Source organism: Archocentrus centrarchus, chromosome 24 (genome assembly GCF_007364275.1).
Source record: "Archocentrus centrarchus isolate MPI-CPG fArcCen1 chromosome 24, fArcCen1, whole genome shotgun sequence".
Lineage (NCBI taxonomy): Eukaryota > Metazoa > Chordata > Actinopteri > Cichliformes > Cichlidae > Archocentrus > Archocentrus centrarchus.
The window spans coordinates 32193503-32205595 of NC_044369.1; the positions used below are offsets into that span (position 1 = coordinate 32193503).

The 12093-nt window shown below is 40.6% G+C and overlaps 1 protein-coding gene and 1 long non-coding RNA gene across 4 annotated transcripts in view; one reads left to right on the forward strand and one right to left on the reverse strand.

Annotated features, from left to right (window-relative positions):
- Positions 1-1656: 1656 nt before the first annotated feature.
- The window catches only part of cep85l (centrosomal protein 85L), a 64383-nt gene continuing 53946 nt past the window's right edge, over positions 1657-12093 (reverse strand). For all 3 annotated transcript variants that reach the window (XM_030722343.1, XM_030722341.1, XM_030722342.1), the window contains exon 12: positions 1657-2424. In XM_030722343.1, coding sequence (XP_030578203.1) covers positions 2258-2424 — 167 coding nt within the window. In that variant the 3' untranslated portion in view covers positions 1657-2257. The remainder of the gene's footprint in view (positions 2425-12093) is intronic.
- On the forward strand, positions 7597-7990 carry LOC115774900 (uncharacterized). Its single transcript, XR_004019224.1, has 3 exons — positions 7597-7662; positions 7785-7863; positions 7954-7990. It is a non-coding gene; the product is annotated as an uncharacterized LOC115774900 (long non-coding RNA).

Genomic DNA, 12093 nt, shown 5'->3' on the forward strand with positions numbered 1-12093 from the left:
TCTTACTATGGATCTTACTTACTGTGGTTTCTCTTACTAGGGATCATGGATCAGTTTGCATATATCAAAATTCTTGAAGAGGTCATGTTGCCTTACAGCTGAATATTAGTTTAGTGATTCACAGGAATGCTAATGCCTAAAGATTTTTCAGTTCGTGAAGTGAATTTTTTGAGTTTATAAAGAAAAATGCAGACACTGCTATTTTTTTGAACAGTCCAACATTCGTTTTTCTTCATTTCCTGTTAAGTAATTGGAAAAATTATATATTTTTCCTAATGTTTTGATTTAGAATATAATGTGCAGTGTTCCCAGTGCCTAGAAATAAAAACAATTTAAGGATTCCAAGCTTTACTCGTGCTTTTAAATGCACTGCTATTATTTTGAACACAACTGTAAATCATTTAATTTGTATGGGAATGGACTTTTATGGAATATTTGTATTGCTTTATCACCAAAATGTACTGTAGCTTGAAGAGCTCATTGTTTGCCCTAGCAAACATCGCCAACCAGAGTGCACTGCACAAGAAGTCACATCAAACTTTAGACAATAACTGCGGTAAATATTCAGCACAGTTCTGTCTGATATCCACTCTCTAATTTAGTTCATTGTTATAAAAATTCTGCAGAAAGATGTTGCAATGAATCTTGCAGCATTTTCCACTGTCACATGACGTGTCATGCCTGAGCATGAAACCGATCCTGTGCTTGAGTGCAATCCTGACCCTGGGCCATCATCCTCTGCTATGGATAAAAAAAGTTTCACCATTCATCCACATCCAGAAGCTGGACGAAGAAAGCAGACCACAAAGGGCAGGAAAAGAAGCGCAACTGCTGCCCTTATGGATACCTTCATAAAAAGGACTGCACAGATGGAAGTCACTCTTACACTTGCCACAAATGTGAATCAGACTGATTCCATGAGTCCCTCTCTCATTTGAAATGCTCTGTTTGTTTCATTTTGATTTCATCTCGAAGATTTTTAAAAATGTGTGTTCTACCCATTTTGTCTCATTATAAATGAACTTCTCTTCATTGGTTAACAATTCATTCATATTCCAAATGACATGAATGAGCAATTGTTTCATTTTGAGCATTTCATTAATTATGTGTATTGTACACATGTCACAGCTGTCCCTGGCATATGTGGAGTGGCCATGTTTAAATAATTTTGACATCCGTATGTATGTCGTGAAACCATATAAAATAATTTTACTAGTAATCAAATTGGTTTCGTCAGCTCTGTTCTTCAGTAAATCATCTTCAGTTCCTTCAAATGATCTGTGTCCTTATAATACAGGCAGCACACAATCCAACAGCAGCAACTACTGGCTGCTGTAGAATCTCCATACCAGTGGCCATATTGGGATCTCAGCATTTCTTCAAGGAGATGTATTCAAATTAATGAGAACTTCAAAACTGATTTTTAAATAACTTTAACTGTTCAACAAGCTTATCAAAAGATTTAGGAACAGATTCACAAAGGATTCTCTATGTGATTACCATTGTTCATTCACTCCCTCCAGCTCGATAATTGTGGACAGGGAATTTGGGGTTGCCCAAAGTAGAAGAAGAAAGACTTAAAAATTTGTTGATTTGGAAAATGCAATCCATTAAGAGATGTTTGGGTGTAATCAGGCATTTAATGGTGACCTGGAAGATGATAATGAGGAGAAGAATTTAATACATTTGATACAAGGCAGAAGCTTTTTCAGGAGGAAGTGCCCAGTGTGTCAAGTGCCTCATATTGAAAGCATAATAATAAAATCCACACCATAATGGTTCAAACCACATTTGCCCTGTTGCAGAATGGTTACATGTAGTTTATGAAAAGTTAGTGCAAAAGACTGAAGGAAATTATTCACTTTTGGAGCTTAATTCATCTTCTCTCATTTTTTTTAAAGTAGTAGGCTTAATTTAATCAAGCCTAAGAAGATGTTTTAAACATATTAAGTAATTTTCTCTTCTTTGTGTGCACCAAAAAACAAAACCCAGCTCATCTGAATTTCTCAGTTAATTTAATTTCAATCTAAGCACTTACTATTAAATCTTACCTATGATTACATGCAGGCTTAGCAATAATGATGGTTAAAAAAAACCAAAAAAACAACAACAAAAAAAAGACATTCTTTTGTAACAAGGCTGTGTGAAAGTACAGTTCATTTCTCAGCTCCAACGGGACAGGGTGATTACTTGTACAACTATAATTTTACATGCTTCCTCTGGTAAGTGTATATAGAAGGTGGAGGGGTACTGGCTGTCACTGGGAGATGCAGTCACACATAAACTGTTCATAGCAGTCGGAGATGTTCTTCCTCAGTGCATCAATGTCTCTCCTCAGCTTTCCAACTTCTAGCAGCTTTAACCTTAGTTCGTCTTCCACTGCCACCACTTTGCAGTCATTCTCCTCTGCTGACACACTTAATGCTGAACAAAGACAGCAAAAGAAGAAAAGTTATCACAAGCTCAGAAGAAGAAAGAGCTTTATTTGTCACATACATATACATGCAGTGAGATTCATTCTCTGCATTTAACCCATCACACACATGGAGTATGTAGTACACACAGCACAGCATGGAGCAGGGGGCAGCCAAGGGGTGCCCGGGGAGCAACCTGGGGGGGTGGGCTTGCTCAGGGACCCACAGTGATGCCAGCCTGAGGATTTGAACCAGGGTCCTCTCAGTGATTAACCCTCTTCTTCTCCCCTAGGCCACCACTACCCTGGTATATTAAATTTATTAAGCCAGGCTGTGATTACATGAATTCATAAATGTGAAGCAGTTCCTTGAAAAGAAAAGTGTTACAGCAGAAAACACTAGCTGATAGTCAGGCCTCAAGGAGTTGAAATGATCCACAGAAGTCCACTTTGCAGTTGAAATAAGCCAGCTGCCACAGGTTCAAAACTCTGGCCACATACTACTGCAAGACACAGCTCACAAACTCTTTGACTCCACAGCCAGTAGAAGAGCCTCCACTACCCCAAGTGCTCAAGTCTGACCGCCGTGTGTGTGTTAGTGCAGTGCATTAAAGTAATGATATACAAATTTTACCATAAAATATAAATTGCAAAGTTGAATTTAAAGTAAAATTAAATTCTCGATTCTGATTGCTTTATCCATAATAATTTGGTTTTTCAAAGACTGTTTTGGGTGTACCCTGCTTCTCGCCCTATGACAGCTGAGGTGGGCTCTACGACCCTGTTTATTGATAAATGTCTTCTCTAGCCCTTCCTCCTTGAAAAATTTCCTCTCACAATTTAAATAGTCCCAATAGAGATCTAATTGTGTCACAAATTCTTCTCTGTACTGCCTCAGCTCAGAAATCAGCATAGGAGGTGACATTAGTGCTGCGCTGTACCTGTTACTGGACAAAACAAACACAATAAGCAACAGTCAAACATGGCTAATCAACATCATTTTACAGCAATATATAGCAGACTTTGTTCTTGGCGATAGTTTGAGGCTTCATTATCCATATGAGCAAAAAGCATATCATACATTCTGCATAACTGATTGTTTTCTCTCAGCAACTCCCTGCACTCAGATATTTCAGAAACACAAATGTGACCCGATCTGGCAAAATGAGTCGTCAGTTGCAGGGGCTAATTCTAAGGCAAATAACATATGAATCAGCGCTGTATTGCAGCGAATTTCCAGGTTCACGGGATGTTGTTAGCAACAGGGGAGAGATTGCTTATATGTTTTGAGTGCTATTTTTTTTCGACCAGTTTTTTAATGATGACAAACATCATTAAAATTACTTTGCATATTACATATGCAAAGTACTAACTCCTTGATTTCAGCAGTAGATGCAGAAAAAGCATTTGACTGGATCAACTGAAAATTCCTTTTTGTGACATTCCATATATTTGGATTTGAGGAATCATTTCTTAACTGGATGAGAGCACTCTACACATCACCAATGGACACAGTCACCATGAGAAAGTTGATTTTACAAAGTTTCACTCTTCACAGTGGGACCACACAAAGATGTCCACTCCTTCCTTCTCTGTCTTTATAGAAACACTGGCAGCTGCAATAAGGCAAAATGTAAATGAGCTGGCTCTTTATATGTGCCAGTCTACCAAATTGGTTCAAATTGCAGTCCCATACTTAAAAATACATTAAAAAAAATAAAATATTTGATCCCTTGATATTTATTAATGTCATGTTGTGATCTATTTAATCTCAACGTATTAGTTCAATAATACTAAATTAAATACATACAATATCATCCTTTTTATGTGACATTCTACTGGGAGGTGGCTGTCCCAAATTGATGGGTTTTTTTTGTTTTGTTTTGTTTTTTATTTGATTGTATTTTAGGTATTTTGTGGTTTTATCGGAAGTTCAAGAACTCTATGTCAAAAAACCTCTCACATGTTTTCATGTCACTCCCAAAACAAAAAAAGTTACGGTCCATAGGGGGGGCCATTTCACCAATAATAAAGACAGACTTCTCTCTAATGCCCATAAAGTGAGTAGGGAAATATTACCATTTTTGAGTAATAGTGTTGGAAAGTCTGAAAATCAGAGTGGTTTTTATAAGGCTGTTACTACTGAACACATAATTTCTGCAACCAAATAAATGTTTTTGTTTTTAGTGATATAGGTTGTTTTTATTCATGAACACCTTTTCAAATCTGTGATTGGTCATTCTTTTAGTCTGCCATTATCGATGCTTTTTTGCTTTTTTTCAATTGTCACTACAATAATATATGGCAAATTTATTGGCCATGACCTGGTTGTTTTGGTAGTAGTAGTAGTGGATTTTTGTTTCTATTTGATCATTTATTTTTCAAGGGAAAGAATAAACATAAAAATGATTGAAAATAAGAAAAGAAAAAGTGGGACAGAGTTATCGAGAAAATACATGGAGGAACAAAGAAATAGCCCAGTAAAATACAAGTCAACAGACTCCAAAATCAGTTCAATTAAATTCAGTTTAATTCAATTCAATTTTATTTATATAGCGCCAAATCACAACAAACAGTCGCCTCCAGGTGCTTTGTATTGTGGGTAAAGACCCTACAATAATACAGAGAAAACCCAACAGTCAAAACAACCCCCTATGAGCAGCACTTGGTGACAGTGGGAAGGAAAAACTCCCTTTTAACAGGAAGAAACCTCCAGCAGAACCAGGCTCAGGGAGGGGCAGTCATCTGCCGTGACTGGTTGGGCTGAGGGGAGAGAAAAGACATGCTGTGGAAGAGAGCCAGAGATTAATAACAATTAATGATTAAATGCAGAGTGGAGTATAAACAAAGTAAATAAGGTGAATGAAAAGAAACAGTGCATTATGTGAACCCCCAGCAGCCTAGGCATATAGCAGCATAACTAAGGGATGGTTCAGGGTCACCTGATCCAGCCCTAACTATAAGCTTGATCAAAAAGGAAAGTTTTAAGCCTAATCTTAAAAACAGAGAGGGTGTCTGTCTCCTGAATCCAAGCTGGAAGCTGGTTCCACAGAAGAGGGGCCTGAAAGCTGAAGGCTCTGCCTCCCATTCTACTCTTAAGTATCCTAGGAACCACAAGTAAGCCAGCAGTCTGAGAGCGAAGTGCTCTGTTGGGGTGATATGGGACTATAAGTTCTTTGAGATAAAATTTTAAATTCTATTCTAGATTTAACAGGGAGCCAATGAAGAGAAGCCAATATGGGAGAAATCTGCTCTCTCTTTCTAGTCCCTGTCAGTACTCTAGCTGCAGCATTTTGGATCAGCTGAAGGCTTTTCAGGGAGCTTTTAGGACAGCCTGATAATAATGAATTATAATAGTCCAGCCTAGAAGTAATAAATGCATGAATGAGCTTTTCAGCATCACTCTGAGAAAGGATGTTTCTAATTTTAGAAATATTGCACAAATGCAAAAAAGCAGTCCTACTTATTGTTTAATATGTGCATTGAAGGACATATCCTGGTCAAAAATGACTTCAAAATTTCTCACAGTGTTACTGGAGGCCAAAGTAATGCCATCCAGAGTAAGTATCTGGTTTGACACCATGTTTCTAAGATTTGTGGGGCCGAGTACAAGAATTTCAGTTTTATCTGAATTTAGAAGCAGGAAATTAGAGGTCATCCAGGCCTTAATGTCTTTAAGACATTCCTGCAGTTTAACTAATTGATGTGTGTCATCTGGCTTCATTGATAGGTAAAGCTGAGTATCATCTGCATAACAATGAAAATTGATGCAATGCTTTCTAATAATACTGCCTAAGGGAAGCATGTATAATGTAAATAAAATTGGTCCTAGCACAGAACCCTGTGGAACTCCATAATTAACCTTAGTGTGTGAAGAAGACTCCCCACTTACATGAACAAATTGGAGTCTATGAGATAAATATGATTCAAACCACTGCAGTGCAGTACCAGTAAGCTCTAATCTCTGTAATAAAATGTTATGGTCAACAGTATCAAAGCTGCACTGAGGTCCAACAGGACAAGAACAGAGATGAGTCCACTGTCAGAGGCTCTAAGAAGATCATTTGTAACCTTTACTAATGCTGTTTCTGTACTGTGATGAATTCTGAAACCTGACTGAAGCTCTTCAGATAAACCGTTCCTCTGCAGATGATCAGTTTTTTAAACTCTGGAATGACCTCCCTCTCCACATAAGAGAAGTTCATTCCCCTACCACTTTTAATAAACTTCTTAAAACTTATTTACTTGTGCATTTCAGACTGGTAGATAGACCTTCTTGGCATTGCTATTGGCACTACTATTACAGTCCTTCATTGTTTGTTGCATTCTTTATGGTTTTTATTGTGTTTTTATTTTTGTTTTATATTCTTTTATTTTTATATTATTTTATTTGTTTTTATGCCCTGTGAAGCACTTTGGTCAATGGCTGTTGTTTTAATATGCTATACAAATAAATTGATTGATTGAATCTTTAAGAGAAAAGGAAAAATCACAGAATTGAGCCATGAAATTTGGCATATGTGTTCTTTACTCTTCAAAGATATTCATATTCCTGGATGTTTAGTACCTGTTGTACACTTTGGCTGTATTTATCTGAAGTGGGGAGTAAACAGCTTGGAGGATTTCAGGCTGTTAATGCTATGTTATGGTAAATAGACTAGTTCTTATATAGGGCTTTTCTACTCTAGCTGAACACTCTAAGCGCTTATACAACACATTTGCATTCACCCATTCATATTCATACAAGCATTGTTTTTGTATTTCAAAGTGCTTTCTTTTTTAAACCTTCACACATATTCGTACTCGGTTGCATATGGTTGGATTGGAGAGGAACTTGGGGTTCAGTATCTTGCCCAAGGATACTTTGGCATGCAGACTGGAGCAGCAGGGAATCAAACCACCAACATTAGTAGATGACCTGCTCTACCTCCTGAGCCACAGCCATCCTGTAATATGCAGCCTCTTTCTCATGCCAGGTTGGCTTAGCCTAATCATGTGATCGTATTGTGCTGTGTCATCAGAACTATGTAGCCGGGTGGCAAAATGGGGTGGAGGATGTTTTCCCTTTTTTGGCCACTAGTGGGCAATGTGGGTTTTCCTGGGGACTTTCTTGGGGTTGTGAAGGTCGTAGTAGAAGGGGGAGGGAGGCTATAAATACTTCCATGGGAAGTAGGAAGTTGTTTTCACTCCGCCCGTCTAAGCTCAAGCAGAAGGCCACACCTGAGATTTCTGGAGAAAGCACTTCTGAGGTAAATTTACCTGTGTTAGGGCAACTGTTTATGTGAAGCTTAGGTCAGGTGTATCCTGTTTGTGTAAGTGTTCATTCTTTTGGGGATATTGTAGTGTTTATTTGGTTTGGCCATGTTCCCAGGCTGGTTGGTGCAGCAAAAGGTCAGATGACTTTGCAGGCCTGAAGGGATGTGGACCATGTGTTTTGGTGACTGTTTATGGTATTTCTTTTTGGTTACTTTTTCCTGTTTATTTATTTCATGTTTCTTTTCGTTGAATTTTGATTAAACTGCTTCTTTTGTTTCTTGCAGATTTGAAGATTATTTTCAGGGGTCCATTTGTGGGTAGGCCTCGAAACAGTGCACCTTGGGTTAGTATTGTGTACATTTTATTTTGTTGTGTAATTATTTTGTGTATTCTTTTGTGATTGATGTTTTTGTGTTTCTGTTAATACAGGAAACTAGACCATTGAAATTGTTAGTGCACTCAATCACAGGTTGTCTTTTATGGGTTTTTATGGTTGTTTTAAGAGTGAGTTGTTCAAATAAAGAGCTTTATTTTATAAAATTCGTGTTTTGTCTTGAGCTCTTTGGCCAGACACCACATTTTGGCACCAGGAGTGGGGTCTCTGCCAAAATTGAGCTCTTTGAGGTTATTGATTGAGTGCACTGATAGCTGTAGCAGCGGCTGTCATGGAGAAGGGAGCACAGAAGGGTCCTCCTTCGAGGGAAGAGTTGGATTTGAGAGCTTCTTCAGGAGTCCCTCTTGGACGGGGACCGCAGAAATCATGCTCACCCAGGGTGACTCTAGACGGGAGCTCTGGGATTTTTGGGACAGTGCCAAGGTGTTCACCTATTGCAGAGGGGGACTGTGAATGAGAAAGTGTTTCAGAGGAAGAACTTGACATGGACCTTATTGCTGATATGTGGACTAAGTTGTCTGAATTAAATCTCAAGCATGATCAAGCCATGGCTCAGATTTCTGCCCTAAGTAGTGGCATGAACAGGTCTTATGTTTATCTGCCTAGGGAATGCCAAATCACTCCTTTTAGTGGGGACATTAATGTTAATGGTCGTTCCGTAGACGAATTTCTTGATGAAATTAATCGCACGGTTTGAGTCCGGGGTTTGAGTAACCCAGAACAAACTGACCTTATTCTTTCTCTTCTCAGAGGCCCAGCACTGGAAGAAGTAAGGTTACGTTTTGATAGTGAAAGAGATAATGCTGCAGGGCTATTTAACATCTTGCGAGAAGCCTATAGTGAGAGACGCAGTACTGCTCAATTGCTGCACAAGTTTTATGGCCGTTACCAACTGGAGGGAGAAGATTTTTTTGATTTTTCTCATGCTCTATCCCAGATTCTTCGTGCAGCGTTGAAACAAAGACCTGATGCAGTGACTGATCCAGCAGTAGCAATTAGAGATCAGTTTGTAGAGGGGATTAGAGAGCCAGCTTTGTGAAGGGAGCTTCGTAAGATGGTTCGGGAAAGAGAACATTGCACATTGTTTGAGGTGCGACAGGAGGCAGTTGCCTGGTGTCAAGATCTACCCCCTAACAAACACTGTCAATAGGAGAAACGTCACTTGTGATAGTGTGTCAGTAGGTCCAGTTCATGGCCAGTCTTCTAGACTCTATGACATATTGAGAGTTGTCTCTGAGCAAGGTAAAGCTATCATTGAGTTAACTAATGTTGTAAAAGACAGTTTGATTGTCAGGGAAAAGCCATCTGGGGTTACACGGCCTAGACGAAGACCACAGTGAACTGAGGATGGGCGTCCCATATTTTTTCGGTGTAAAGGGATTGGGCACATTGCTAGGGAGTGTCAACAGCATACATCAAGAGTTCAGTCTGTTACCCAAAGTACACCTAGGGAATCATTCAACCAGGGAAACTGACTCCCTCAGTTGTTGAGAGCCAAGCAACTGGAGGGGTAGACAGAGGCTCAAAAACCCTGACAAATGAGAGATTTTTTGAAAAAGCAGTTGGTAAGTGCCCAGAGGTCGAGGTAGAATTGAGGGGAGTTAGAGCCAAGACTTTGCTAGACACCAGAAGCCAGGTTAGTACTATCTCTGAGTCGTTCTTTAAGAAACACTTAGAAAGGAAGAATCTTAATATGACTTCAATGGCTACGTGGTTAAAATTGACAGGAGCCAACTCCTTGCCAATTCCTTATATTGGGTATATAGAGCTGGATGTGAAGGCTCTGGGGTTTACTATACCTGAGTGTGGGTTTTTGATGGTTCAGGACTCTGGTCCTACATTTTTAATGCAGGAACAAGTTTTGAGTGTGTCTGAACCAGATAAATCTTGCCCTATTCTTCTCGGTATCCATCCATCCATCCATTCGCTTCCGCACATCCCGTTAACGGTCGCGGGGGGGCTGGAGCCTATCCCAGCTGTCATAGGGCGAGAGGCAGGGTACACCCTGAACAGGTCGCCAGCCTGTTGCAGAGCCAACACAGAGTGATAGACAACCTTTCACACTCACATTCACGCACTCAGTCACACCTATGGGCAATTTAGAGTAGCCAATTAACCTAACCCCAGTAAGTGCATGTCTTTGGAATGTGGGAGGAAACCGGAGTACCCGGAGGAAACCCACACAAGCACGGGGAGAACATGCAAACTCCACACAGAGAGAGGGAGAGGCCTGGGCCAAGGTGGAATCGAACCCAGGCCTTGCAGATGGTATTCTAACTGTGAGGCAGCAGTGCTAACCACTGCACCACCGTGCTCTCTTCTCGGTATGAATGTAATAAAAAGATGCAGGGAACTTGCAATTGCTAGTTTTGATGCAAATCATGTGACCGAATTTGATGTGGTTTGGAGAGAGGCTTTTCAGAAAGTACAAGTGTGTGACATAGTGCAGGGGACTTCCGTAGCCAGGGTGGCTGGGAGAACCACCGTGCATGTTCCAGCAGCCTCTGTTGCCACTGTATAAAGCCAGGACGAGGTGATCAAGGTTTGTTTCTGCTGGTTTATGTGTAATTCCCACCTTAGTTGAAGCTGGGAAGTCGGTGTTTCCAGTCCAGGTAGTGAATTTCTCTCAAGAAGACTTATGGTTGCAGCCAAGGATGCGACTTGGAGTTTTGAGTACAGTCAAATGTGTGGAAGACACACCTGAAGTGTGTTTTAATCGCATCTCTGCTTGTCATGAGGAGGTGTCGTTGGTAGGCACTGAAGCTAACGGGTCGGATGCTAAAATGAGTTCATGGTTGGAGCAGTTAAATCTGGAAGTTTCCCCTGAAGAGCGGTCTAAATTAATTTCTCTTCTGTCTCAGTTTCCTGATGTTTTTGCATTTCAAAATGAGGATCTGGGGGCTGTTCTCTGTCAGGTTCAGGGGGGTAAGAAACGGGTAATAGCATATGCCAGTAGGAGGTTGAGAAATGCAGAGAAAAATGATCAGAATTACAGCAGCATGAAGTTGGAGCTCTTGGCATTAAAGTGGGCTGTGTCTGAAAAATTTAGAGGTTACTTGTTAGGCTCTAAATTTACAGTGCTGACTGATAATAATCCTTTATGCTATCTGAACACAGCTACGTTGGGGGCTATTGAACAACGGTGGGTTGCACAGTTGGCTGCATTTGATTTCGATGTACAGTACCGCCCAGGCAGGAACAATGCTGCAGCTGATGCCCTCTCTAGGCAGTCGTTAGCAGGGGAGCCTCTGCCGGGTGGGGATGATCAGGAGCTGGACGACTGTATATTGATCTGCAACATCATCCAGAGGGGAACTGTTTTGGACTCGGATTTGGTGAGTGCGGGTGTTAAATGTTGCCAGGTTCGGCAGGTCTGGGCTGCGGCCGCAGGGCCGAGTGCTGATTTCAGTATGCAGAGTAACATACCTACTCTGCCGGGCTATTCCAAAGAGGAGCTTTGCCAGCTCCAAAATGCAGAGCCCACTATTCAGTCGTTTAGGAGTTTTTGGGACAGACAAAGGAAGCCTACCTATCATGAAAGAAGAGGTTTGACAAGATCAGTAGTCGCGTTACTTGGACACTGGCCCAAAATTAGGGAAATTGATGGATTGTTATATCGTGTCATTGAGGATGTGCACGAGGAGGAATGCAGGCAACTTCTTTTGCCTGTAAGCCTGAAAGAGGTCATTCTCAGGAGTGTCCATGATGACATGGGACACCAAGGTGTGGAGTGTACACAGAGTTTGTTGAGACAAAGATGTTTCTGGGTTGGAATGTATGAGGATGTGGGGAAGTGGATCAAGCAATGTCAGAGGTGTGTGTTGACCAAACTGCCGCAACCAAGGATCCATGCACCTATGCAGACATTTGTGGCTACTCGACCGCTGGAGGTGGTTGCAGTAGATTTTACCCTGTTGGAGCCTGCGTCCGATGGGCGTGAGAATGTGTTAATTGTTACAGATGTGTTTACAAAGTTCACACAGGCTTTTCCTACACGTGACCAGAGGGCTGACACAACAGCTAAGATACT